The sequence below is a fragment of the Schistocerca piceifrons genome, chromosome 6 (assembly GCF_021461385.2).
Source record: "Schistocerca piceifrons isolate TAMUIC-IGC-003096 chromosome 6, iqSchPice1.1, whole genome shotgun sequence".
Taxonomy (NCBI): domain Eukaryota; kingdom Metazoa; phylum Arthropoda; class Insecta; order Orthoptera; family Acrididae; genus Schistocerca; species Schistocerca piceifrons.
This window is the reverse complement of record NC_060143.1, coordinates 88,848,748-88,874,990: the sequence shown is the minus strand read 5'-3', so window position 1 is coordinate 88,874,990 and position 26,243 is coordinate 88,848,748. Positions and strand designations below refer to the sequence as shown.

Genomic DNA, 26,243 nt, shown 5'->3' with positions numbered 1-26,243 from the left:
AGAGGTTTGGAGGAAAGGTTAACTACTGAATTAGGGTGTTGTGGTTCCAGAGTGTGTTGATTGGAATTTTGAGGTTTTGGAGGGAGTGGAGCTGGAAGTGGGAGATTGAGTAGATGGGAGAGACTGGGTTTGTGTGCAATGAGAGGAAGTTGAGGTTCGCTGGAAAGGTTGTGAAGGGTGAGTGAGTTGCCTTTCTGGAGGTGGGAAACCAGGAGATTGGATAGTTTTTTGAAGTGGAGGGTGGCATGCTGTTCTAATTTGCGGTTGGCCTGTAGGAAGATGCTCTGAACAGCCGGTGTGGATGTGGGAGAGGAAAGATTAAGGACTTTTATTAAGGATAGGAGTTGACGGGTGTGTCCATTGGCTAAGTTGATGTGTAGGTGAAGGATTAGGTGGATAAGGGCAATAGATTGTTCAGTTTGGAACTGGTATAGGGACTGATGGAAAGAAGGGTTACAGCCAGAGATGGGAACTTTAAGTGTGAGGCCTTTGGGGGTAATGCCAAATGTTAGACAAGCCTGAGAAAATAGAATATGGGAGCGTAATCTGGCTAGGGCGAAGGCATGTTTGTGGAGGGAATGTAAATAAAACTTAATGGGGTCATTGTGGGGGTGTTGTGAGGGTGACATGGTATTCGAAGGTGGAAAGTGTAACATGAGGCTGAAATGAAAATGAAAATATATGGGGAGAGATAAAGGTAAACTGGAAAGTAACTGGAGATCTGGTGTGAAAAAGGCGAAAAGGTGTTGGTTACAGCTGAGCTATGTTGGACTTGGGTTGGTAGACAACGATGTGCACAAAGGTTAGGTGGTTGTGTTGCCGCCACACACGTTAAAGGATGGAGAAATTCGGGAAAATTTCGAAAAAACTGCGTGTAATGTATTAAAAGGAGTGGTTTTGTGGCGGCAGATTATGAAAATGAGGCTAACAATTGTCTGACAAAGAAATAATGACGTTAAAACCTGTGGGAAGTGGCTAAAAATTATCAGTGATGTGGGAAAAACGGAAATGGAAATAAAGCGAAAGTTATTAGAAATAGCAGAAATGGTTGTTTACAAGGTGAAAGGAACTGTTTGTTAACTAGGAACAGTGGATTTTATAGCAGCGGTAGTGTTGAAAGTGGCAAAAAAAATTTTTTTTTGTTATGGTTTGGAAGTGGGTTACGTATTATTGAGTATATATAGGCGGGATAAAATTTTATAGCAGATTATGGTAAAAAGGAGAAGGTGAATACAAAGTGAAGCTAATGGCAAAAACACAAAGAGAAAATAAGGCGACAGGAAAGGTTTCGAAATGCAACAGTGACAATAACAAACGTAATTGTTGGGTTCAAATTAATGATATTAATATAATAGAGGGAAGCATTAAACGTGGGAGAAATATATCCAAAAACAAAGATGATGTGAAAGTATACAAACAAATCCACAACACAGCCATGGGCATCTGGCACGGCACTCTCCTATGCCAATCATTTTATGGGACATTTAGAAGAATTTTTCATAACCTTGCACAACCTCAAACCCATTACTTTGTTCGGATTCATTGATGATGTCTTCGTGATCTGAGCTCAGGGCCAAGACAACCTATCCTCATTTCTTCACAACCTCAACACCACCTCTCCCATCCACTTCACTTAGTCCTCTTCAAACCAATGAGCCATCTTCCTCAATGTTGACCTCCTCTTCTCTAATGGCTCCATCCAAACTTACCAACTGCTAACAGCATTTTGACAGCTGTCATCCCTTCCACATCAAAAATTCCATCACATATAGCATTGCCACCTGCAGTGACAAGAACTTTCTTTCCCAGTATGTTGCTTCTCACACCAAGGCCTTCATGGACAGGCACTATCCCCTGGACCTAGCCCACAAACAGATTTCCCACGCCATTTCCCACCACCCCCAAGAGCCAGCTACAAAGGGTGTCTCTTTCATCACCCAGTACCACCCCAAACTGGAACAACTGAACCACATCCTTTGTCAGAGCTTTGATAGTCAAGCAGTATGCCCTGCAATGAGGGACATCCTAACCAAGGTCCTTTCCACCCCTCCTAAATCTGTGTTCCGTCAGCCACACAAAGTCCACAACATCCTTGTCTACCCCTATGCCACTCCCAGTCCCAGCCCCTTGCCACAGATACTGTATCCCTGTGGAAGACCCTGGTGCAAAACCTTCCCAAACCACACACTCAGCACTTCCTATTCCAATCCTGTCAGAGGCTTATCAAAGGCCAGGCTGACTCTGAAAAGAGCCATGTTGTATACCAGCTCTGCTGCAGCCACTGCAAAGCTTTTTATATTGGTATGACTACCAACCAGCTGTACACCAGGATAAATGGCCACTGCCAAACTATGACCAAGAGCAAAGTAAACCACTCTGTGGCACAACATGTAGCTGAACTTATCATGCTAGGTTTCAGTGGCTCCTTCACCAACCCAGGCCATCTGGATCCTCCCCTCCACCACCAGCTTTTCTGAACTGCACAGATGGGAGTTCTCCTTACACACATTCTCCATTCCTGAAATGAGGCCAGCTTCCACCTACAATAACCTACTGTCCCCATTCCCTCCACCCAACAATTTCCGCCCCCTCGTTCTGTCACCTGCTCCCGTTTGACATTCCCTCACCCTCTATGTGTGTTGCCCTGTGCCAATGTATCCACCTGTCTTTTCCCCTTCTTTATTTCCCTCCTTTCCCACTCCGCATTCCCCCCTTCCCCACCCACTCAACACTGTCCCTGGTAGTGTCTAGTCCCTGTTCACCCTGCCACACAGCATAGCATTCATCTCTCCCCCACCCATACCCTGATATCCCTCCTCTTTCCCCATCCCACTCCAGATTGCTATTCACGTGGCAGGCAGTCGCATTCCAGTTGGAGCTGCTGACGGAAGCTGTCAAGTGTGCGTGAGGTGTATTTGCTTGTGTGAATGTGTGTGTGGTCTTTGCTGAAGAAGGCTTTGGCTTAAAGCTATAATTGGTAATAATCTTTTTGTTGTGTGTCTCGAAACTCAACAGGTCATCTTTACAGTGGTAGCAATCTACAATTTTCCTAATATTGACAGTATTAGGTAAGAAATTGGAGGCATCTGAAACTGGATGTACTGAAGTATATTAGAGATACCATGGACAGATATGGTCACAAATGTGACAGTACTGCAGCATATGAATATTAGGAATTCTAAGTACCAATAATAAAAGAAAAAAGTCAATACTTTGGCCCCAAATACCACCAGTAGCAATAAATGCTGCAAGGAAAGACATGTGGTCCAGGACATTATCGTGGCCACGTAACTTAAGGCAGCAGTCTGGAGGTTTTCTTTGTTTATTTATTTGTAACAGACTCCATTACAGTATTTGTGTGTGTTGATGATGATGATGATGATGATGAAGATGATGAGAGAAGGGGTAGGGTGAACCCTGGTGCCAGTATATAGCCTACTACTTGCAAACAACACCGAGGGAACCTCCAAGTCTAACATCCCCATCCCTTGAAGTGATCACCATCAACAGTGTCACATGCCCTCACTTCATGAGACATTGTGGAGAGGTTTGGTATTTAAACCAGGACATTGGCACAAAGTCTGATGTTCTGGAGTTTACACCGACACTTCCTCTCCCTTTGCTGGCTGAATATTGGCTGTGAAAATTTTTCCCACCACCAGAATTCAAACCAGTTTACTCTCAGGTCAAGTGCCACAGCAAAAGTGTGCATTAGTGACCTTGGCCACACAGGCGGGTAATGGTCTGGATTGAGCACAGAATCATTGTTCAGAAAAACCCACGAACAAATCACAGATAATGCTACATATTGCTGATATTACTGGAGGACAAAGAAGTTAAGGAAAAGAAGAATTCCTATCAAGTTACTTGTAATAATAATAATGTGAAGAAGTCAAAGAAGAAAAATAAGAATATATAAAGAGATTTTGATTCACTTACTTTGGAAGTCTATGCCTTGGGCACGGCAAAATATGAAACAACTGTGGAACTGAATACACAAAGTTTACAACTTGTGGAATAAAGAAAAGGAGCATTGTCTTGCTGAAGTGACCCAAGATACCAACAACAGCAAAAGTCATTCCAGAAAAATAGCAGAAGGTGTCTCCAACAAACACACGTGATGGGTACCTGGAAAAAGTGAAGCCAGAAAATTAAGAAAGTTTAAATGAAATTTACACTACAGTTAAATATAATGTCTCTGCTTACAGAAACAGTTTGTAATAGTAAAATTATTTGACCAAAAAAGGTTATGTAATTTTACTCTTCTGGAAGCAGTTTTGTACCACAGACATTAGGAATAATACACTGCAATGAAACAATCCTTAACAATAAAGACAGACTACTGATATTGATATTAGAGAACTGATTCATCTACATCAACATTAACTCATTCAAATTACTTATTACTGAATAAAAAGTATGTTGAAGTTGGCACTTTTCACTATAAAAACAAGGAATTTGTTGGATCCTGTCAAAAACAATCCCTGTCTAGGGCTCAGAATGGTGTTTTATATTCAGATATTCCAGTGGAAAGGCCTTTAAAGGTTGCTGGCAGATCTTGGGTAGGAAGCTGGAAGTCAGCAGATACTAGATTATATTAGATTCAGCTTTTGTTTCATAGACCCAAAAAGGAGATGGTTTTGTGGGTGTGGAACAAAACATCTGAATATAATATTCACTGCCCTGATCATTTGGTAGGAGATTGTTAAAATAGGTGAATATATTACAGTAATCTGGAACTACTAATATTTACAGAATTAGTACACTGTCAGAATGAAACATAGTCATGCACTTTTAATAAATTTATCACACACAAAATACCTGATCTCAACTGTTGTAACCATCTAATGTCAAAGCTGAAATCTAACAGACATTTTGAATTAAGTTGGTCTAGCAGTCCCTGTTAAGATATTCGTCTCTTAACTAGAAGAAGTTGCCTGTAAAAAAGTATTTCAAACTCTGTTTAAACTATGCTTTATCTGAAACCAAGTGTTCATTGACAGAGCTTTTCATAAATACACATTAAAATCACCAGCAACCATATTTCCTCGTTTTTTACTGTGAGATGGGACAACAGAGCTTCCAGGTTTTTTATGAAGAGGTTAAAATTTCCTGAATTAGCTCTATACGTAGTTACTATTATAAAGGACTTATTATGAAATACTACTACTGTTGCACAAGCTTCTAAGTGCTGCTCTGAGCAAAATTTATAAATATCGGTACTCTTGATATCAAAACAGTTTCTGACAAATGTGGCAACTCTTTCTTTCTGCATATTTTCTCTACAGAAGTAAGAAGCTGACTCAATCCTGTAACATTTAATGTATCTACACAAGTGGTCAGATGATTTTCAGAGAGGATGACTGTATCACTGGTTTTCTCAATTCAAATTCTTCAACATAAATAAGCAACTCATTAAGCTCACCCCTTAGTTCCCAAATATTCTGATACAATAAGGATAACTGATTTTATGCACTGGCTGAATTACAACTGGATGAACCTAATTTTTCTGTCAATTTTTGAATAGCTCCAGTTTCAATCAGAGACTGTCTGCATTAATAGTGTACATTACAATTTGCTTTCTGGTTGCCTGTTTTATCAATGTGAATGTCATTTTCAACCTGTCTATGAACATATTTTGTTTCTGCCCTCCCTACCATAAAAAACTGCGGTATTATTAAAAAATGCAGTAAAATAATCCCTCATCAGCCACACCTACAATTTATCAGAATATTTTCACTCAAGGATGTAAATTCCTTTTAACTCTAAGTTCCTATAACAATAAACAAGTCCTGACTTTGCCAGAATATTGACAGGTGATAGTACTTTGTGTAAAGTTACACAAATGCTTTGTTTGAAGTATCAAATAAAAACAGCAACAGAGCAAATGAAGGGGAAGAGTAGTGCTCCCCCTGCACATACGCACAACAGTCAAAGTAGTTTCTTCTCTACACATGCAATGCTATCTACAAACAAGGTCCATAATTATCATTGTCAGTAGATTACATTTGTTGCTAGTAGACTTTACAGAAGTGGAAGCAACAGATACTTATGCCTGTTCATGCATTCCTTTCTCATTCCCATCTCAGAAGGCTCCTATTTCATTATGGGTTTTTACAAAACATGGTGTGTGTACGAACAAATGAATGAGCAGGACATTCATATTTTGCTTTAAATGTCATATATGTGAGATGATTATCTTATGAATGTTCCTAGTTATCAGACTAAAAATCAAACTGAATGAAAAGTTCTGATAATGCTTTTTGTAAATACTGCAGTTCTTTTCCTTTTCAGCTAACAGGACAGACTTTCTGTCTTGTACACTAGTGTTCAAAAAAACACACCTTGAACAACTAGAGATTGGACATTCATATTCTCAGGACATGTACATTAGTATGTTCTTCAGAAATGATTAGCATCTCAATCACCTCAGTTCAGCATGTGTCCTGTTGCCTAACAGACACAGGGTCTGCTTTGGACCCTGATAACTTGTTCAATGTGTGATGGCATCAATGTGTATAAGGTGCAAATGGCATCCTGTGATATAGCCATTGTGTTCATCTGGTTCCAAAGTTCATCTTTAGTGGTTGGCATTGTGTCACAGTGCTGCATATTTCATTTCACCATATCCCACACGTATTCAAATGGCAATAAGCCTGGCAATCAGGCAGGGCAGGATGAAAGGCTGACATCCTGCGACACCAAAAAGGCACACGTTCATGCAGCAACATGTGGTCACGCATTGACATGCTGAAAACTGGGGGGTATTGTGCAGAAAGGGTATGGCTAGGGATCATAGGATGTCATTCACTAAGATAACACTGGTCACATTGCCCTGGACATGCACCAACTATGATTTGTGGTTGTATCCAATAGCAACCCACGCCATAAGGCCTTGAGATGGCACTGTATGTCTTGTGCAAATGCAGTCACTGTGATGCCGCTCCCCCTGTCTGAAGCAATCCATAATGCGGCCATCATTTTCAAAGAAACAGAACCTATATCCATCCGTAAACATTATTTGACGCCATTCCTGTCTCCAGTAACTTTTCTCCATACACCATTGCTATCTAGCATGTTTCTGCACATTCATCAAAGGTGAGTGGAGACGTGGATGATGCACACATAACCCATGCTGTAATAAACAGCAATGGACTGTCACCCTTGATAGTATACAATGTGTTACACTGCTTCAATGTTGCTCCAGACACAAGAAGGATGCAGATCTGATCAACAATACCTTTCAGATGAAGTGTCGATCACCTCAGGGGAGGGGGGGGGGGGGGGGGAGGGGGGGGGGGTCGCTCTGAGTGGTGTGATCTAGCCCCTTAGCCCCTCTCATCATGTTCTACAGCCTTCCATGAACCATTCTGCACAAATTTGTTGCACTGCTGAAACGCTTTGTCCCACACAAACAGCAATTTCCCAGATGGATGTATGACATTCTCTCATGCCAATAATGTACCCTATTTCAATCTCACTAATTTGACAGTATGGGTTGCACATATATCTGCGAGGCATCCTGCACATCTGCTCAATTTGTACTGAGCCATTACCTTCTGTTATATAGCAATAACAAGAGGTGCAGGCACATTTCACTGGTAGATAGTTTCACATCGCAATATTGATGATGACCTTGAACCTGCGGCCTGATGTGGTTCTAATCCTAATCATTTCCGTAGAACTTACTAATGTACATGTCCTGTGACTATGAATGTCTTATCTTTAGCAGTTCTAGGTGTTCTGTTTTTTTATGGACTTGAGTTTATTTTGGAAACAATTATTAAGAATTGATTGTGTACGTAACTACGACATGACAGTTGGCCACCCACTCATAAAATAAAACATCCTTTTCCTTAATGGAGCTAATAGAAATTTTACACTCCCTTCCAACTGATCCAATTTTTCACCTCTAACCCGTGAACTTCCTGATTTTTAATCATTCTTTTCAATTTATAACAATTTTTTTTATAATATGAAAGCAATTACAGTTCCACACCTGTTTACATGATACAAATTGTGTGTGAAAGTGGACTATCAAGAACAAATATGAAATTTACAAAGAAGAGCTAAAGCCATACTGAAACAGATACAACAGGAAAGTAATGTGAAAATGTTTGAAGACAGTCATGCCCACAATGTTTCAAAATTTGTGTCAAACTCTGCCAAAGAGACCATAAATGTGTCAGATGTTATTAAGCCTAGGGCAAGATTCAGAAACATTATCACCATTATACAGAAAAAAGTGCGGATTCAACGAAAAGGGATTGTGTGCGGATTCAACTCAAAGCAAGATCAAACAATGGTGCAACCACGCCAATGCATTACACAAAAACTTGTGAACTAATCAAGTATTGAAATATTTCTGTTCAGAGTTTAAAAATGTAAGACTTCTCAAGGTTGACTGTTATGAAAAATCTGGTTTCACAACACAGAAACTACATCTGAATCAATATGTGTAAGAAGAGAGTTGCATCAGATATAAACAAATCTGTCTAAGAAACAATACACGATAGCACCTATACAAACAAATGAATCATTGCACTAGGTGACACAGTTTGGGAAATTAGTAAAATGGACCAATTCAAACAGAAGTAGGTTCAATAGTAACAATTGGAAAGCAAAAGCAACCCACCATGAGAAAGATGAAAATGAGGTCACACAGAGTCTGAAATTGACACCCAGGATCAAAAAGAAGAGTGCTCCACAAACCCAAATGGAATTATTTTTCGTAAAGAAACACCATTAAAGAAATATGATGGTTTGTGGCACATCAATTGCTGAAGGTTCTGACTTCAACAGCAGCCTTTTAAAAATGTGCAATGTTTAGGGACTAAAACTGATGAATTAGAAGTGCTACTGAGTACCTCAAGGATGTTTTAGTGTTGTACATATGCAAGCACTGGCTACAAAAAAAAAAAAAAAAAAAAAAGGCTTGAAGGTATAGCTAATATATCAGGATTTTATATGATTAACAACTCTGGTAGGAATTGCCTACCACCTACTGCCTCACTCCTCATACACCTTACTAACTTCATACTATCATACAACTTCTTCTCCTTTGAAGAGAAGGTACACAAACAAATCCACAGCACACCCATGGGCACCTGCATGGTACCCTCCTATGCTAACCTGATTATGGGACACGTACAGGAAACCCTCCTAGCTTCTCAAAATCCCTAATCTGGTTCAGGTTCACTGGCAATATCTTCACGATCTGGATTCAGGGCCAAGAGAACCTATCCTTATTCCTTCGCCACGTCAGTACCTTCTCTCCCATCCACTTCACCTGGTTCTCCTCAACCCAAAATGCCATCTTCTTGGTTGTTAATCACCTCCTTTCTGATGGCTCCATCCACACCTCTGTCCACATTAAACCCATCAATCACTAACAGTACCTACCAGCATTTTGACTGCTGCTATCCCTTCCACACCAAAAAAATCCACCCCATACAGCCTGCTCACCTAGGGACAGCATATCTGAAATGACAAGAATTCCCTTGCCCAGTATGCCAAGGGTATCACAAAAGCCTTCAGACAAGCACTATACCCCAGACATAGTCCACAAAAATATTTTCTGTGCCACATTCACCACACACCACCAATTCACCTGCCACCTCCAAGAATGAGCTACAAAGGAGCTGCTTCATAACCTGGATCATCTGGATCCTCCCCTCCAAAATGAGCTTTTTTGAACTGCAGAGCTGATAGTTATTATTACAACACGTTCTCCATTCCAAAAAGTATTCGGTCCTCAAACTATGATAACCTACTGTCCCCGCACCTTCCACGCAACAGTTTCCACCCCTCTGTCCTATCACCTCCTCTCAGTTCATATCCCCTCAACTTCATTGTGCGCCATTTCTGCCAATGCACCCACCAGTCTTTCCCCCTATCTGCTCTCTCCTCCTCTGCTCCCTATTCCTCTCTCCCTCCACCTCCTCAGCATTATGACCCTGTACCTGGCACCCATACAATGCCATCCCTCCCCCTTCCCCTCCCTACTCCAGATCGCTGCTTTCTTTCAATGCAACAGTCACATTCCAGCCAGTGTGGCTGGAGATAATGATCATGTGTGCGTGAGATGGTGAGATGTGCCTGTTTGTGTGAATGTTTCTGTGTTTTCCTTTTTTTCTGAAGAAGGCTTCATGCAAAAGCTCAGTGTGTAACACTCTTTTGCGGTGTCTGTCTGTAACTCAACGAGTCATCTTTATGGTGGGTAGCAATTTACTCTCTTCATAATAGGAGGTATATAAGTTCCAGAAATGCTTAAAGAATTTGAGAAGAGTTGGGAAGTTGGTCCGCTGGCAGGTTGAGTGTGTGGGATAAAAAAGAATGGAAGGAAATGTGGAACAAATGGCATTGGTGAAGGAAACGATAAGTCTGCTCTATCCCCTGGCTAATGTTTGCGACACATCAGTGTACTGTGGGTTGCAAAAGCTCAGTGCCATTAACGACACTACTTCTGAAGATCAAACAAAAACAATCCGACAACAACAGAAACAAGCATGGTTTTTTCAACTGAATCTACAGCAGCTGCCAGGTACTGAGTGGTTAAAGCCTTGCCATGAACACTATTGCCATTATGGCACAACCTTGCTTCTATGTGTCTCATGCCCCTGGAGTGCTGAGCTGGTATTCTTCCACTGAGCAGTATTTAGCTCAGAATCCAACTGCTCTGCTGCCACTGCAGACTCCAGGCTTATGACGGTCACAACTAGCAACCCATCAAATGCTGTTCCCTCTCAGCAAACATGCTCTCTCCAGCCTTATACTGGCTGTGCTTAGAAGTCAATCAATTGAAGTCCACACTCTCAACTGTCCTCGAGCAACCACCTCGTCAGACCCCATGTTCACCATCCTTGAGCACATCGTCTCACTTGACTATCTTCAGTCCGTCCTGGAGCACACTATTTCTTTCCACCCACCACAACCTCACAGTCTTTGTTTGTGTAAGAACTTTCCAGGGCAACATAAGCAATTGACTTTCAGCATGAATCCAGTAGTACAGAATGTGTTATTGTATTCTATATCTTACATTAGTAAACGTTCAGTTGTTCTTTGCTAGCTGGCCACTTCAATCGTAGCATGTTTTTATCCTCAGTTGTGGGTGTGGAATATGCTGAAAGTACGTAATCCGCATGTGTTTTATCACCAATAATTTTAGTGCATTTTGTAGGATGATTTATTGGATGGGGTCCATAGGTAAGCTTGCAATCAAAGAGTTAATACATTGTGAAACAGTTGTGGACAGTTCAGTGGAAATCAGTGAGACAAATGATCAGTGAAGCAGCCCATGATTATTTCCTGGGTTTTACAGTATTGATTTTAAAGTGCTAGAAGCAATATGAGCATGTGCAATCTATGAGGTGTATTTGAAGGGATCATTGGGAAGTCTTGATATTGTGTGAAGCACAAGGAAAGAAGTGTCCCAGCACACTGGAGAAAGTGTATGGGACTGGAGCAAGTGCCTCTGACTTATTGTATGTGTAAAAGAGAGAGTATAGAGAGGACAGAATTGAACCTTATGGCACTCCTGAAAATGTATTGATGTTGTGGGATTGGGTTTGGCTGATGGTAACAAAAGTTGCATGGTGCAAGACAATAAGGTGTACAGTGTCAAAAGACTCATCAGTATCAAAAGAGATAGATACAGAAGTTTGTTTTTCATTCATTTGTAAGGATAGGAAGTGGAGAAACTGATAAACTAAGTACTTGAGACTGAAGCAAGAGGACATGATGTTTCAGATTTTCTTATGGGCGGTACACAGATTTATGCAAAGATCTTGCCAGTTGGGGAAAATGATAGGTTGATGAGTATACACAGCAATATAAGTATTTTGGTGGTCTTTCATCATTCGGGGTGTACAGTATGGTATGGTGAAGTACATGTAAATCTTGAAGGAAGGGCCTGGGGCTTTCTTTATGATGACAATACATAATGGAGTCATCACAATGTGCAGGATGAGTTTAATTTGGTTTGTAGTTTTCTGTTTAAGTATCAGGAATAGGGACAAAGAGGTGGGACAAACTTGAATTGTTAGGTTCAGTGACACACCTTTAAGGGAAAGAGGTTTGCTTTCTGAGCATACTGATTGTAATTAGTTTTAATAGAGAAGAGGATAGTGTGGTTTGTGATTTGTACCGGTGAGGCACTGGAATGCTTTACAACACTTTGTTCAGAGAACAGGAAGTGGAGTGTTGAGTTATGTACATGGCTGTAATCAGTCAAGGCATCTCTCTGCCATCAAGAAGTTACAGATTTTTTCTCCATATATGATGATGGAACATTGGGACTGTGTCTTATATTACTGTAGGAGGTTGGTTGGTTGGTTGACTTGGGGGGAGGGGACCAAACAGCAAGGTCATTGGTCCGTTGGATTAGGGAAGGATGGGAAAGGAAGTCAGCTGTGCCCTCTCAAAGAACCATCCCAGCATTTTCCTAAAGCAAGGGAAATCACAGAAAACCTAAATCAGGGTGGCCGGTATTACTGTGAGAGGACTTATAGCAATCAGTCACTATTTATGTTATCAAATTTATTTTATTATCCTTTATCAGTGAGAAAGTGTCCCAGTTTCTGATGCAGAGGAAGGATCAGTAGGATTATGGTATTCTCTGAGGAGCAGCAGGAGGGAGGAGGGGAAGGAAGGAAGGAAGATGGGGGTTTTACATCCCACTGACATCTGAAGTCATTACAGACAGATCACAAGCTTGAAAAATTTCAAGGATGGAGAAGGAAATTGACTACACCTTTTCAAAGGAACCATCACAGCATTTTCCTGGAGCATTTTGGAGAAATCATGGAACATCTAAATCTGGATGGCCGGATGTGGATTTGAACCATTGTCCCCCCCAAATGCGAGTCCAGTGTGCTAACCACTGTGCCACCTCACTCGGTGCAGTGGAAAGAGGGAGAGAGGGGAGAGGAGGAGGGGGAGAACATCTGAAGGTGGGGGGAGTGATAGTCAGTTGAGGGTAAATGATGGGAATGTGGATGGATGTAGTATCAGATCAGATTCCTTGAAGCGAGACGCAGTGAGGAATATGTCATCAGGGTTTGCCTTGTTATTGGGAGGCTCCTGATATGAGTACGTATTTAGTTTCAGAAGGCATTCCATTTGACGTGGGTGTAGTGTTGTTCAATTTTTAATGGATGTTTTATGCTGCTTTGACGAATTGAGATGGTTGGAAGGATGAAAAGATGATCACTTTCAGCTGGGTTAAGGGGTTGTGCAATGATGTCACAAATTTGTCTGGTGAACACAAAATGTTATCTGTGGTGGAGTAACTTTCTGGTCAGATCTGCATCTACATACGTATTCCGTACGCGTATCTGCATGGCAGAGGGTACCTTTTACCATTACTAGTCATTTCCTTTCATACTCCATTCGCAAATAGAGCGAAGGAAAAATGACTGTGTGTATGCCTCCTGACAAGCCCTAACTTCTTATATCTTATCTTCATGGTCCTTACCCGAAATGTATGTTGGTTGGCATAGAATCTCTCTGCAGTCAGCTTCAAATGGCTGTTCTCTAAATTTTCTCAATAGGGTTTCATGAAAAAAATGTTGCCTTCCCTCAAGAGATTCCAATTTGAGTTTACGATACATCTACATAATTCATACATGTTGAACATATCTACTGGTGTCAAATCTAGTAGCACACCTCTGAACTGCTTCAGTGTCTTCCTCTAATCCGATCTTGTGGTGATCTAAAACCCTCGAGCAGTACTCAAAAATGGGTTGCAGTAGTGTTCTATATACGCAGTCTCCTTTACAGATGAATGACATTTTCCTAAAATTCAACCAATAAACTGAAGTCGACCATTCGCCTTCCTACTACCATCCTTAGGTACTCATTCCATATCGTATCACTCTGCAACATTGTGCCTAGATATTTCATTGACGTGACTGTATTTGAACATTATGGGATTGTTTTTCATACTCATCTGCATTAACTTAAATTTTTCTACATTTAGAGCAAGCTGCTATTCATCACACCAACTAGAAATTTTGTCTAAGTCATCTTGTATCCTCCTAGAGTCACTCAACAATGACATCTTCCCATACACCATACTGTCATCAGAAAAGAGTTACAGATTGTTGTTCACCCTGTCTGTCACATAATTAATGTCTATGTAGAGTAAGAGAGGTTCTATCACATTTCCCTATGGTACTCGTGACGATACTCATGTGTCTGATGAACACTTGCCCTTACCGTTCACATATCTGGGGACTTTCATATTCCCAGAATTCTGTTAACAGCCTGAAGAAGGGTGCTATGCCAAACGCTTTCCAGAAATCAAGGAATATGGAATCAGCTCAATGCCCTTTATCAATGGTTTTCAGGATATCATGTGAGATAAGGGCAAACTGAGTTTTTCATGAGCAATGCTATCTCAGAATATGTTCAGAAATTCTGCAGCAAACCGATCTTAAGGATATCGTCCTGTAATTTTGCAGGTGCATTTTTCCCTTCTCTTGTATAGGAGCCACCTGCACTCTTTACTGGTCACTTGGGACTTGGCAGTGGACGAGATACACGTAAATGCAATCTAATTAAGGGGCCAATACCTTAGAGTATTCTGTAAACACAAACTGGGATTCCACCCAAACCTGGTTACTTATTTGTTTTCAACTCTTTCAGTTTCTTCTGGACATTAGGGATGCCTATTACTACATCCTCCGTACGAACGTCTGTGTAACAGTCAAATGATGGTATGTTGGTACACTCCTGCATGAACAATTTCTTAAACATGAAATTTTTAAACTTCAGCTTTCCTTTTGCTGTTTTCTACTGCCACACCAGACTGATCGATGAGTGACTGTACATAAGACTTCAACCCGCTTAGCAATTTTACATAGAACCAGAATCTTCCTGCATTCTCGGCTAGACTTTTCACTATTTGTATGACTTTGAATGATTTTAAAAATGTCGAAGGGGAATCGGGTAGCTGGTAAGAACATCTGATAATTACATTGTGTTTACCTAAGCCTGTTACTCGCATCCAAATAACTTAATGGCCAGACTCAATTTTGACCTCAATAGACACAATATCCCCCATATGCCTCACTAAATACTTTAGAGCTTTCTAAGTTGTGTTTCAGCCAGTATTTGGTTCGGAGAATAATTTGAGTGCAACAACTTTCCTGGAGGCCAGTAAATTCATGAACTTTGACAATTTACAGTTAAAATTTTAACAGTCGAGTGCCTTTATTTCATAAATGGTCTGATTTTGATCTCTGTAAATTGACAGATGAGCATTCATCAGGGGATCTCAAACTATTGCTTAGCCTAAAAAGCCCTCATGTGCACTTGACATGAACTATACTACCTAAGCAGCTGCTTCCTTTATGTAGTGCACCTCTGACCTATCAAGGAAAATAATACAACTCTCCACCTCATAACGCAGAGCCAGAAATCTGCAGAAAAGGCCATCTCAGGCTCTAAACCGAAGAACACCACTCAATTCTCAGTACAATGATGCAAATTGTAAGCTCTGCTTGCACCATGCAAGTGAGTCCAGCAGTCTTCACCTCTTCCAACAGTTACTTGTACAAACTGAAGATGGCATCAGAACCCAAGCAACAGATATCAGAATGAGATTTTCACTCTGCAGCAGCGGAGTGTGCGCTGATATGAAACTTCCTGGCAGATTAAAACTGTGTGCCGGACTGAGACTCGAACTTGGGAACTTTGCCTTTCGCGGGCAAGTGCTTGACCAACTGAGCCACCCAAGCACAACTCACACCCCGTCCTCACAGCTTTACTTCTGCCAGTATCTCGTCTCCTACCTTCCAAAATTTACAGAAGCTCTCCTGCGAACCCTGCAGAACTAGCACTCCTGAAAGAAAGGATATAGCGGAGACATGGCTTAGCCACAGCCTGGAGGATGTTTCCAGAATGAGATTTTCACTCTGCAGTGGAGTGTGCACTGATATGAAACTTCCTGGCAGATTAAAACTGTGTTCTGGACCGAGACTCGAACTCGGGACCTTTGCCTTTCGCGGGCAAGTGCTCTACCAACTGAGCTACCCAAGCATGACTCACACCCCATCCTCACAGCTTTACTCCTGCCAGTATCTTGTCTCCTACCTTCCAAACTTTACAGAAGCTCTCCTGCGAACCCTGCAGAACTAGGACTCCTGGAAGAAAGGATACTGCGGAGACATGGCTTAGCCACACCCTGGGGGATGTTTCCAGAATGAGATTTTCACTCTGCAGCGGAGTGTGCGCTGATATGAAACTTCCTGGCAGATTAAAACTGTGTGCTGGACCGAGACTCAAACTCGGAACCTTTGCCTTTCGCGGGCAAGTGGTAGAGCACTTGCCCACGAAAGGCAAAGGTCCCGAGTTCGAGTCTCGGTCCGGCACACAGTTTTAACCTGCCAGCAAGTTTCAACAGATATCAGGTTTCATTGGTGCTGTTGTCAGGTGCAACTTGCAGATGAGTGCACCCTCCACCTTTGATAGCTGTAGGCAGATTCTACTCCACACCCCAAAGGAGACCCCTAGCAGACACACCAATGTCTGGTCAGCCTCCACACTGGCACTCTGTCTCAAGTGCCACAAGTATGTTACAACCTGCCACTCACCGTGCTGTGAGACCACATTCCCCACATTGGGTACACTGCAAAGTGCCTCAGCAGTGGAGCCTGTGAGCAAAACAAGCGACACCTAAGGTATCCCATGCGACATGCCAGATTCTCAAGTGCTGCTACATCCTGAGGCAACAATCTGCAGACGGCTGACTGTCGCCAACAGTATCTTCAGCTGTTTGCGAATTGTGGCCAGCGCTTTCTGTATCCACATACAGCATGCACACACCCTGTCTATCCTTGTACTACTTAGTTAAGAACTATAAAAGCACACACAGAAAGCTCTCCCGGTGTGTCACCAACGCCGGCTGGTGTGACTTACTGGGATGTCTAGATGGCCATTCAAAAGAAATGACAACTTTCCCTAAATCTAGAGTTTACAGTGATTGAAACGTGAAACTAGACTCTTAAATATAAAAACACGCCAGGAATTCAAGCTTTAAACTAAGAATGCACACAGAAAAAGCTCAATATGTAACTCACTATCCCCTTGTGTATTATCAACAGAAGTTGGAGCCTGAGGCAATGGCGTTAAGTCACTTTTAGGGTTGTTAGGAAGCCGACATGAACATGCAAGTCAGCAGGTCACCTTTCAGGTTGTTAAAAATCTGACACCAACATGCAAGCTTAGCACGAAAATGGATATGGATAGTAAGGTATGCAGCAGTAACATAGGTGGCAAGATAAGAAAGTATAAGATATCTGGGGGACATAAAAATTGTGGCAGGGGTGACTGTTAGGGATTTCAGGTGGAATGTATGAGTAGGGGAAGTGGCTGTAAGTACATTTTTATAAGGTGGCAACTGAATCTCGAGCATGGGAAGGAGGTTGTTGGTTTCAAGGGGGTTGTGCGTTATATGATAGGTGGATATTGTGGTGTGGTTACAATTTTTATTTGCTAAGGATGAACTTCTGGATGCTATTTCTGGCTATAATACTGTACTGCTGTCTCATCATGTTAAGCATGGATTAAAAAGATATAGTCTAGAGGTGGGCTTAAACTAATTGTTGAAGTTGTGGAAAACAACATGGGTATGTGGGGAATTGGAAGGAAGTGGAGGGAGACCCAGAGAATTAATGGGTTGGAGGGAAGTGCCAGTAGGACACTCCTTAAAAATATCAAGTGGCAACACTGTTGGAGTGACCCTCCAACTCTCCATTTCCCAAAGCAGTGATGTGTTGTGAGGGGTCTCCTACCTCAACCTCCCTCAACTTTCTCCAGTAGTGACCACATAATTAGTTTAGACTGTGGTACCAAAACAGAAACAGATTAACAGTACAAGAGATTATTTTGAGGAAACTATGAAACAGCGAATTGTCCAATTCAAAGATACAGCAGTCACTGTCACAGACATATCAAGTTCCCTTTATGCAGCAGACTCTCGACCATCGAGCCTAATGTGACAGAAGGTAAAGTCAAATAACAAAAAAGCTGGATGGGCTGGAGTTCTATATATTCTCTCTTCCAGCCCCAGCTGTATCATTCAAAACACACTTTTTTTTACACCAAGACCCAATTACATTAACATTTTCTGCTTTCCTCCATAATACAAGCTAGTTATAAGTATTTGTTATACACATTCTGCAGCCTTCGAAACTCATTACAGTAAACATAAAATGACTTGCATTGTAAAGCATGAATGTCTGATAACACACATGTCAAAAGCCAGGCCAAACAAAAAAGATGAAAGTTACAGGTTTGAGGTTTCTGAAAAGCATTTGATAGATGATTGTTTCTCTCCTTTAGCCCTCTCTTGTGCTACAATATCCCTCCACTTACACAAATAGATGACATCAGCTGGCATTGCTTCCTCCTGCTCACTAATGTACTGCAGTGCTGCCTCAACAGTTTTGAATCATTCTGAATGTGGAGTGAAATTTCTCTTGTCATCTAAGTTTGCCTCCTCCTCTTGTGCTACTTCTCCCCGTGTCACCATTTTCACAATATTGTTGCCTGTTAGTTCATCATTTGTCATACACTCAGTGAAATCCTCTGCATCGATATCCTCACAGTCAGGTACATTTGTAAGCAATGAAAGGATATCATTATTTCCATCTCTGACTTTGGTTTCACACATGGATTCAAAGTTAAAGTATTCGACTTCATAGTCTAAAAGAATTTTCCAACACCACAGAAGTGATATATTAGGCATCTCTTCCTAAGCTTCAGCAAACCTTTGATTTTATCCATACTGGATGAGAGGTCGTGGGGTGTGAATGTCAATGTTAAAAAATATATTGGCTCAGCCACTTGTTTACACTATAAACAAGTTGCTGATCCAATATATTTTTTAACATTCAGCAAACCACCTTCTGATGTCTAGTAAGTCAGCCCTCTTCAGAATGGTTACACATTCTTCACTGTTATCAATCATCAATATCAATGTACAAGACAATGGCAGTGGTACTACTTACTTAGCATCATAAAGATGCACTGATCCATCAGCTGACAAAGAACAGTCACATTTGTAGGTAAAAATAATGCTCTGATATCTCCATCTGTTAGTTCATCATTGGCAGGACGTGAACGTGCAGCACACCTTTCCTCAGTAAATTATTGTCTTTCAAATATTTCTCTACAGCTGGTACAAATTAATTTTGGAACCAGGTTTAAAATATTTCTGAATTAATCCAAAAATTTCTTTTGATGAGTGTAGTGCAGGGGCAGTGATAACCAATTTTTTCAGGTTTTTGAAAGTTCTAGGCTTCTTTGCTTTGCCTATTAATGTAAGCCAAAGCTTGTGGTTGCCAATTGCATTACTGCAAACCAATATGGTAACTTGTTCCTTATTTTTCTTGTATCTGAGTGCTGCAGTTTCCTTTTTTGAAGAAGCATTTTCACAGGGAGCATCTTTTAATTTAAACCACTCACATCGCAATTGTACAACTGTTCACCAGAAATTCCCTCCTCATCAATTAACTTCGAAAAATAATCTTGAAACTATGGCACAGCCTCTTTGTTAGTGGAGAAAGTCTCTGCACTAATGGTAATGTGGTGAATATCAAATCAATTTTTCCACCGATCCAACCGTCACTGATAAATTCTGAATCTTCTCCTTCTATTTGCCACTGAAATTGCAAAGATTTTTCCTACAGTATCGGTCCAGTAACAGACAAATCTTTTCCTCTTAAATGTCATGCCATAAAAATACAGCTTCCTCAACTTCTTTATACTTATCTTTTTAACATTGTCTTCCTTACTTTTATTCCACTTCCACTAGTCTGGGAAGCACTCCACTTTTCAATTTCTGCTCAAGTTTTTTTCCAGTCTCAAACAGTACTTTTTCCTACGCTTAACTCCAAAGTAATAATTTTGATTGTTACCCCAGAATCCTGTCACATTACACCACATAATTTCTGTTCCATAGTCATTACAAGTTTTTTTCATTTATCACCCATTTTGGACTTTTTAATTAAAAATGCAAAGGACCTCACAAAACAACAATTTAAGAATGCACACAATTTGGACATTTGAAATGCAGTTAAAGAAGCAAAGAACACAGGGTTGCCAACAGAGCTGCTCTCTATATGTATTGTTGTTTATGAGCGCTGGAAGAGGGCTTCTATGTATCGTTTGTTGAAGAGTGGTTCCAATAATTTATTCAATATCAACAATACAGCACGTATCTTATAACTGTGATTCGGATGTGTTAAAAGTACAAAATAGACATAAAACATTTTGAAAGGCCACAAAACATTATAGCCAGCACCCACTTGCTAAAGCTTTGGAAAAATGCAGTATGTACAATAAATTAATCCTCATTTTATCATGGACAAGTATTATTTCAATATTAATTAAGTAGGCAAAGTAGTCATAAGTTGGGCAGTAAAGAGTCTCTTGTATTTGATATATCCCTCACACTGTTTTGCAGCTGATTCCAGTCACGCCTTTTGTTTTCTCATACCCATTTATTGCTTGGGCCTCTTCATCAGAAATGCTTTTGTGGGAAGCACCTGTTTCTGATAATGACTAGAAAGACATTTGCATCATTTTTTGGCTGTGCAGCTGAGTTGTAACATAGTTATTCTTTGCTACTTTTAGTTTTGACAGTTCTCTGCTATTGATTCCATTGTCAAATTGTTCAATTGATTTTTTGAAAGAAATAAAGTTATTGTGGTTACGATCACCTTACTGTGTAATAGAGATAACACAATGAGCTCTACCTACAAGACAGTGTCCACTGAAAGCAAGACAAAGCAGCAAATTCAAGCAAAGCATCAAGTGAGAGAGTAGCTTCACATTACAAAGCTGAAAGTGATCAGATAGGACAACAAATTTCATGGCTATAGAGAGATTCAGAGAAACAAATTAAAGACTTGCAAACAAAAATTACACTAACGGATGACACGAGTTCACACTACAGAGTGCATTGACAGCACCCTGCAGAGCAGCAGCATAGAAAGCTGCCGCAGGCCCAGAAATGAGGACACAAATACCAAAGTTCTTGCCAGAAAATCCTGATCTATGGCCTTCATGTTGGATTTAGAATTCACACAGCATAACATTACAGAAGACTGCACAAAGTTTGCTGTGGCTGTCAACAGCCTGGACACATGGGTAGTAGAGATAGTGTTGGACGTTATGTCACACAAGACTGGTACGAACACAGTAATATGACTTTTATGCAAATCCATTGACCAACAGATGCAGCAGGTCTTGCACTTGGAATGTATTAGCTATAGGACATCTTCCAAGTTTCAGCAGCATCTACAAAGTACCGTGGAGGAGACGATGATGTCAAATGGCTTAGTAAGGCATATAGGACTCATACAGCTGCCATTTTTGGTAAAAACAGTGATGGTCACTTGTAACACTGATGACATCAACTCTGTGTCATCAGTGGGAGACAAAATATATGCAATAGTGGGACAAGCGAGCACAGCAGTAATAATGCAAGGTGCGAATGATAACAGCAAGAAGGAAGCTGCAGCTCTAAGGCAAGTATAGAGGAGCAGCTATCAACAGTAGTGACCGAGAAACAAGACTCCTTTGGATGACATAGGCATGAAAAGAAAAGATAGGTTGGTACCGTAAATGCTTCGGCACAGGAGCTACAGGCACACACTGGGGGGATGACATAAACAGATATGTTGGTACCATAAACGGTTCTGTACAGGAACTGCAAGGCGCACTTCACCTTGCTTGTTCCCACCATCTGCAGTAGGCACAGCAGGCCTCATACTTTCTGAAAGTGGCCAAGATAAAAATGATGAGATTGTCGTAGGAGACAAACAAGGTTTTGCATGTGATGTGACAGATTACACAAGATGGTTTAGCCAGGACCAAACAGACAGAGAAACATGTTTGCTCACTCACGTCAACCCAGCTCCTACGGGCACAGTATTTCATCTAACTTTTGCCAACATCTCACCAATTAAAACATACATTGAATATGAAGTAACAGTGGGCATTGGGTTCAGTGAGAGATTCGGACAGAAGTTCCTACTAGCAGAACTATGCTGGGATCAAACTTTATCCACCACCAAGGGCTACAGCTACAGCTGTGCCCAGCACAAATTATATGGAACAGTGAGGTAACTATGGGCACTGCAGGCAGAGTGACAAGCAATGCTGTCACTTTAGACAGTAATGCAGTTTTGATGGAACTGGGCCGTAAGACACTTCACGACACAGCGCATCACATTAAAACTGCTGCAGGTTAACAGGTTTATTGAACTGTACGAAGATCAAATAGCCCATGGGTGTCACCCATGCACTTGGGCAGGAAGAAGGATGCTTCTTTTAGAGATAATGCAGGGATTATCAGATACTAAATGCAAGGAAAATCCCTGACTGCTGCTCTATTCCAAACCTACGGATCGTTACAAATGTGTTCGCTGGAGCTACAGTTTTCAGCATTGTAAACTGCATAAATAATAGCAACCAGATTCCAGTGGTTGAAGTAGACATTCTCAAGACAAATGACATAACCCCTTTCAGCCTCCAAGTTTCTCCACATGCCATTCAATCTGAAAAGCACAGCCCAATCTTGGCAGACATTCACTGATGAAGTACTGAGAGGACTACAGTCCTGCTGTGCATACCTGGAAAAAATATTTATATTTTTGCACATGTCCAAATTACAAGACAACCACCTCAAGATGGCATGTGTGAGAAGCCGAAAGTAATAAAAAGAGCTAAGTGTGCCCTCTGACAGAATCAAGTCACACTATTGGGGCATGAAGTATCAGCATCAGGTATCAGTCCTATCAATCATTAAAAACATGAATGATGAATTGTCATCAGTTTAGGAGATTCCTGAGAATCATCAGCTTTTACCAGATGCCATCTACCTGGGGCAGCACAGGTGCAGGTATCCCTCATGGACATGCTGGCAGGTAACAACTTTACTCACAAACAGAGCCTGCCTTTGACACCTGTCATGCAACAGTTCCTTGAGAAGGTAAGAGCCAATTTACAAGGAGCAATTCTTTTGACAAAGCCTGTTCATAACACACCACTGGCAACTGTAGTGGACACCAGACAGTCTGCGATCAGGGCAGCCTGTGTCAAAAAGCTGAGGGTAGCTAATAACCTTTAGTATTTTCCTCAAAAAAAAAAAAAAAGCTTTCAAAATCACAAGCTAAGTAGAGTGTGTACAACAAGGTGCTACTAGCCATTTATGAGGTTATCTGGTACTTCCACCCTTACGTTGAAGCTCAGCTGTTTATGGTTTACGCCAATCATAAGCCTTTCAAAGGAGGGAGTTCTGCCAGCTGGAGTTCATTGAGTAGTTTACCACCAAAGTTAAGCACATAAAAGGGGCAGATAATATAGTTGCAGATTTTTTCCTCAAGGGTCGGTGCAATTTATGCATCAGTACATTACGATCAGCTAAGAATAGAGCAAGTCATAGACAAAAAGCTACAGCAATTATTATGGGACAACTAGACAACCCTTAAGCTCGAGCAATATCAGATACTAGGCAAGAAGACTCTTATTTGCTATGATGTGTCCAAAAACAACCTGAGACCATTAGTGTCTAAAAGGATGCAACACTTGGTGTTTGACATCACTCACTATTTCTCACATCCCAGCACTAACACAACAGCAAATTGTTGAAGGAGAAATTCGTGTAGCCTGGTAAAAAAAAAAAATCAATTAATGGAAAATCCAGAATGAAATTTAACAATATTATGAAAAGGAAAGTTGCTACTCACCATATAACGGAGATGCTGAGTTGTAGGTAGGCACAACAAAAAGACTGTCACAAATAAAGCTATCGGCCAGTAAGGCCTTCATCAAAAACAGAAGACAGACAGACGCATGCACACTCATGCAAATGCAACTCACACGCATGACTGCAGTCTCAGGCAACTGTAGCCACACTGTGAGCAGCAGCACCAGTGCATAATGGGAGGGGGTGGGGGTAAGGAGGAGGCAGGGGCGGGGAGGGGGAGTGATAGTAGGGTAGGGGTGGCGGACGGTGCAGTGCTGCTGGAGAGTGTGCAGGGACAAGGTGGAGAGGTTACGGCAGCTATGTGCAGTCGGGAGGTTAGACAGAGGACAGAGGAGAGGTGGGGAGAGAGGGAGAGATGGGGATTTGAAAAGGAGAGAAGTGAAAAGAATGGGTACGATGGTGGAATGAGGGCTGTATAATGCTGGAATGGGAACAGGGAGGCTGGATGGGTGAGAAAAGTGACGAACAAGGGTTGAGGCAAGGAGGGTTATGGGAACATAGGATATATTGCAGGGAGAGTTCCCACCTGCACAATTCAGATAATCTGGTGTTGGTGGGAAGGTTCCATACGACACAGGCTGTGAAGCAGTCATTGAAATGATGGATGTCGTGTTGGGCAGCATGCTCAGCAACAGGGTGGTCCACTTTTTTCTCGGCTACAGTTTGTCGGTGGCCATTCATGCAGACAGGCAACTTGTTGGTTGGACTGGAGCAACTGAATTACATTATCTACCAGGGTGTTGACTACCTCTCGTCATGCCCTGAAATGAGAAATGTCCTGCCCACTATCCTTCTCACCCCCCCCCCCCCCCCCCCCCCCACACACACACTGGCATTCTGTTGTCCACCAAACCTACACAATATACTTGTCCATCCCTCCACAGTCCCTGCTCCCAACCCCTTCTCTCATGGCTCATACCCCTGTAATAGACCACGATGCAAGACCTGTCCCATACATCCTCCCACCAATATCTACTCCAGTCTGGATACAAACATCGTCTATGCCATCATAGGCAGGGCTACCTGTGAAAACAGTCACCTGATCTACAAGCTAAGCTGCAACCACTATGCTACATCCTATGTGAGCATGACAACGAACATGTCTGTCCGTCTGTCTGGATGAATGGGCACCAACAAACTGTGGCCAAGAAACCCTCTGTCTAACCTCCCAACTGCCCTACCATCTCTGCCTCATCCCTGCGCACTCCACAGCAGCACTGCACTGTCTGCCACCCTTACTGTACTATCCCTCCCCCTCCACACTCCAGCCTCCTACTTACCCCCACCCACTCCCCACATGCATTGGTGCTGCTGCTCACAGTGTGGCTACAGTTGCCTGAGACTGTAGTCATGTGAGTGTGTGTGTTGTGTTTGCATGAGTGTGCATGTGTGTCTACTGTCTATATTTTAAGAAGGCCTTATGGGCTGAAAGCTTTATTTGTGACAGTCTTTTTGTTGTGCCTGTCTGCAACTTAGCATCTCCACTATAGGGTGAATAGTAACTTTCCTTTTCTTAATACTGGTACAAAAAAAAGATTACCGCATTTGGGTGAGGACGCACCCAGCCTATCAATGGTGAAAAGTTGGTAGTCATGTGCAAAAGACTGTAGAGGACTTCCTGGAAATGACAAATCGATTCTTCCATGTGCACAAAGACTACATAAGTCTGCTGCCACTGTCAGAGGAATACTGTTATTTGTTCACAGCATTTGTCAGTTATACACAGAGCCTGTTGGAGAGACGTCAGCAGAAACTATAGTAATGGCCTTCTTAACACATGGGTGTCACAATTCACATGTCCATCTCACGTCAGCACCTACCAGGGTGATAGTTTGAATCAACACTGTTTCTAATACTACCTGAATTATGTGGATTCCAACATCACAACATGACCAGCTATCATCCATCTGGCCATCCATCATCCATATGGCACACGACGTTAAAGGGTGTAATTATGTGGTGTGACAGATCATGGAAAATCACCTTGTGCTGCGGACATCCTTTAATCCTGACACAGGGCCCTCAACAGTAGAAATGGTTTATAGGGAAAGGGTGTGCCTACTGGCGGTATTTTTTGTAGCACAACTTACCAATAAGTCACCAGAGGCAACATATATGTTGCGGCAGATAAAGACACATGTAGCTACGCCTCATACGGTGTTTATACACAAGGACATTGCAAGGTGCTCGGGTGCTGTGCTACGAACAGGGATGGTATGCATGCCACATTATATGGGGCCTTTCAGGTCACTGAACAGCAACAAACGTGCAGTACCAATAAAATACAACGATAAGAAGCAAGCTTATGTGCTCGATCCCGAACCACCTGAACAACATCAAAACCAGTGGACGGCTACATGATATACAGCGGCAGAGCCTGAAGTGAGTACTGTGCAACATACAGCAACGACCCCGTCGGCACAACCGACGTGTCCAGGGGAAAGGCAAAGGCAGGTTGACAGAT

General features: G+C 41.7%; 1 protein-coding gene and 1 non-coding gene across 2 annotated transcripts in view; both read right to left on the bottom strand.

Moving 5' to 3' along the window:
• LOC124802870 (UDP-N-acetylglucosamine--dolichyl-phosphate N-acetylglucosaminephosphotransferase) overlaps nucleotides 1–26,243 on the bottom strand; it is a 149,092-nt gene that overhangs the window by 19,863 nt on the left and 102,986 nt on the right. Inside the window, exon 5 of the mRNA XM_047263912.1 lies at nucleotides 3,940–4,128. Within this exon, the coding sequence (XP_047119868.1) occupies nucleotides 3,940–4,128 (189 nt within the window). The remainder of the gene's footprint in view (nucleotides 1–3,939; nucleotides 4,129–26,243) is intronic.
• On the bottom strand, nucleotides 15,967–16,041 carry Trnas-cga. The gene has a single exon. It is a non-coding gene; the product is annotated as a tRNA-Ser (tRNA).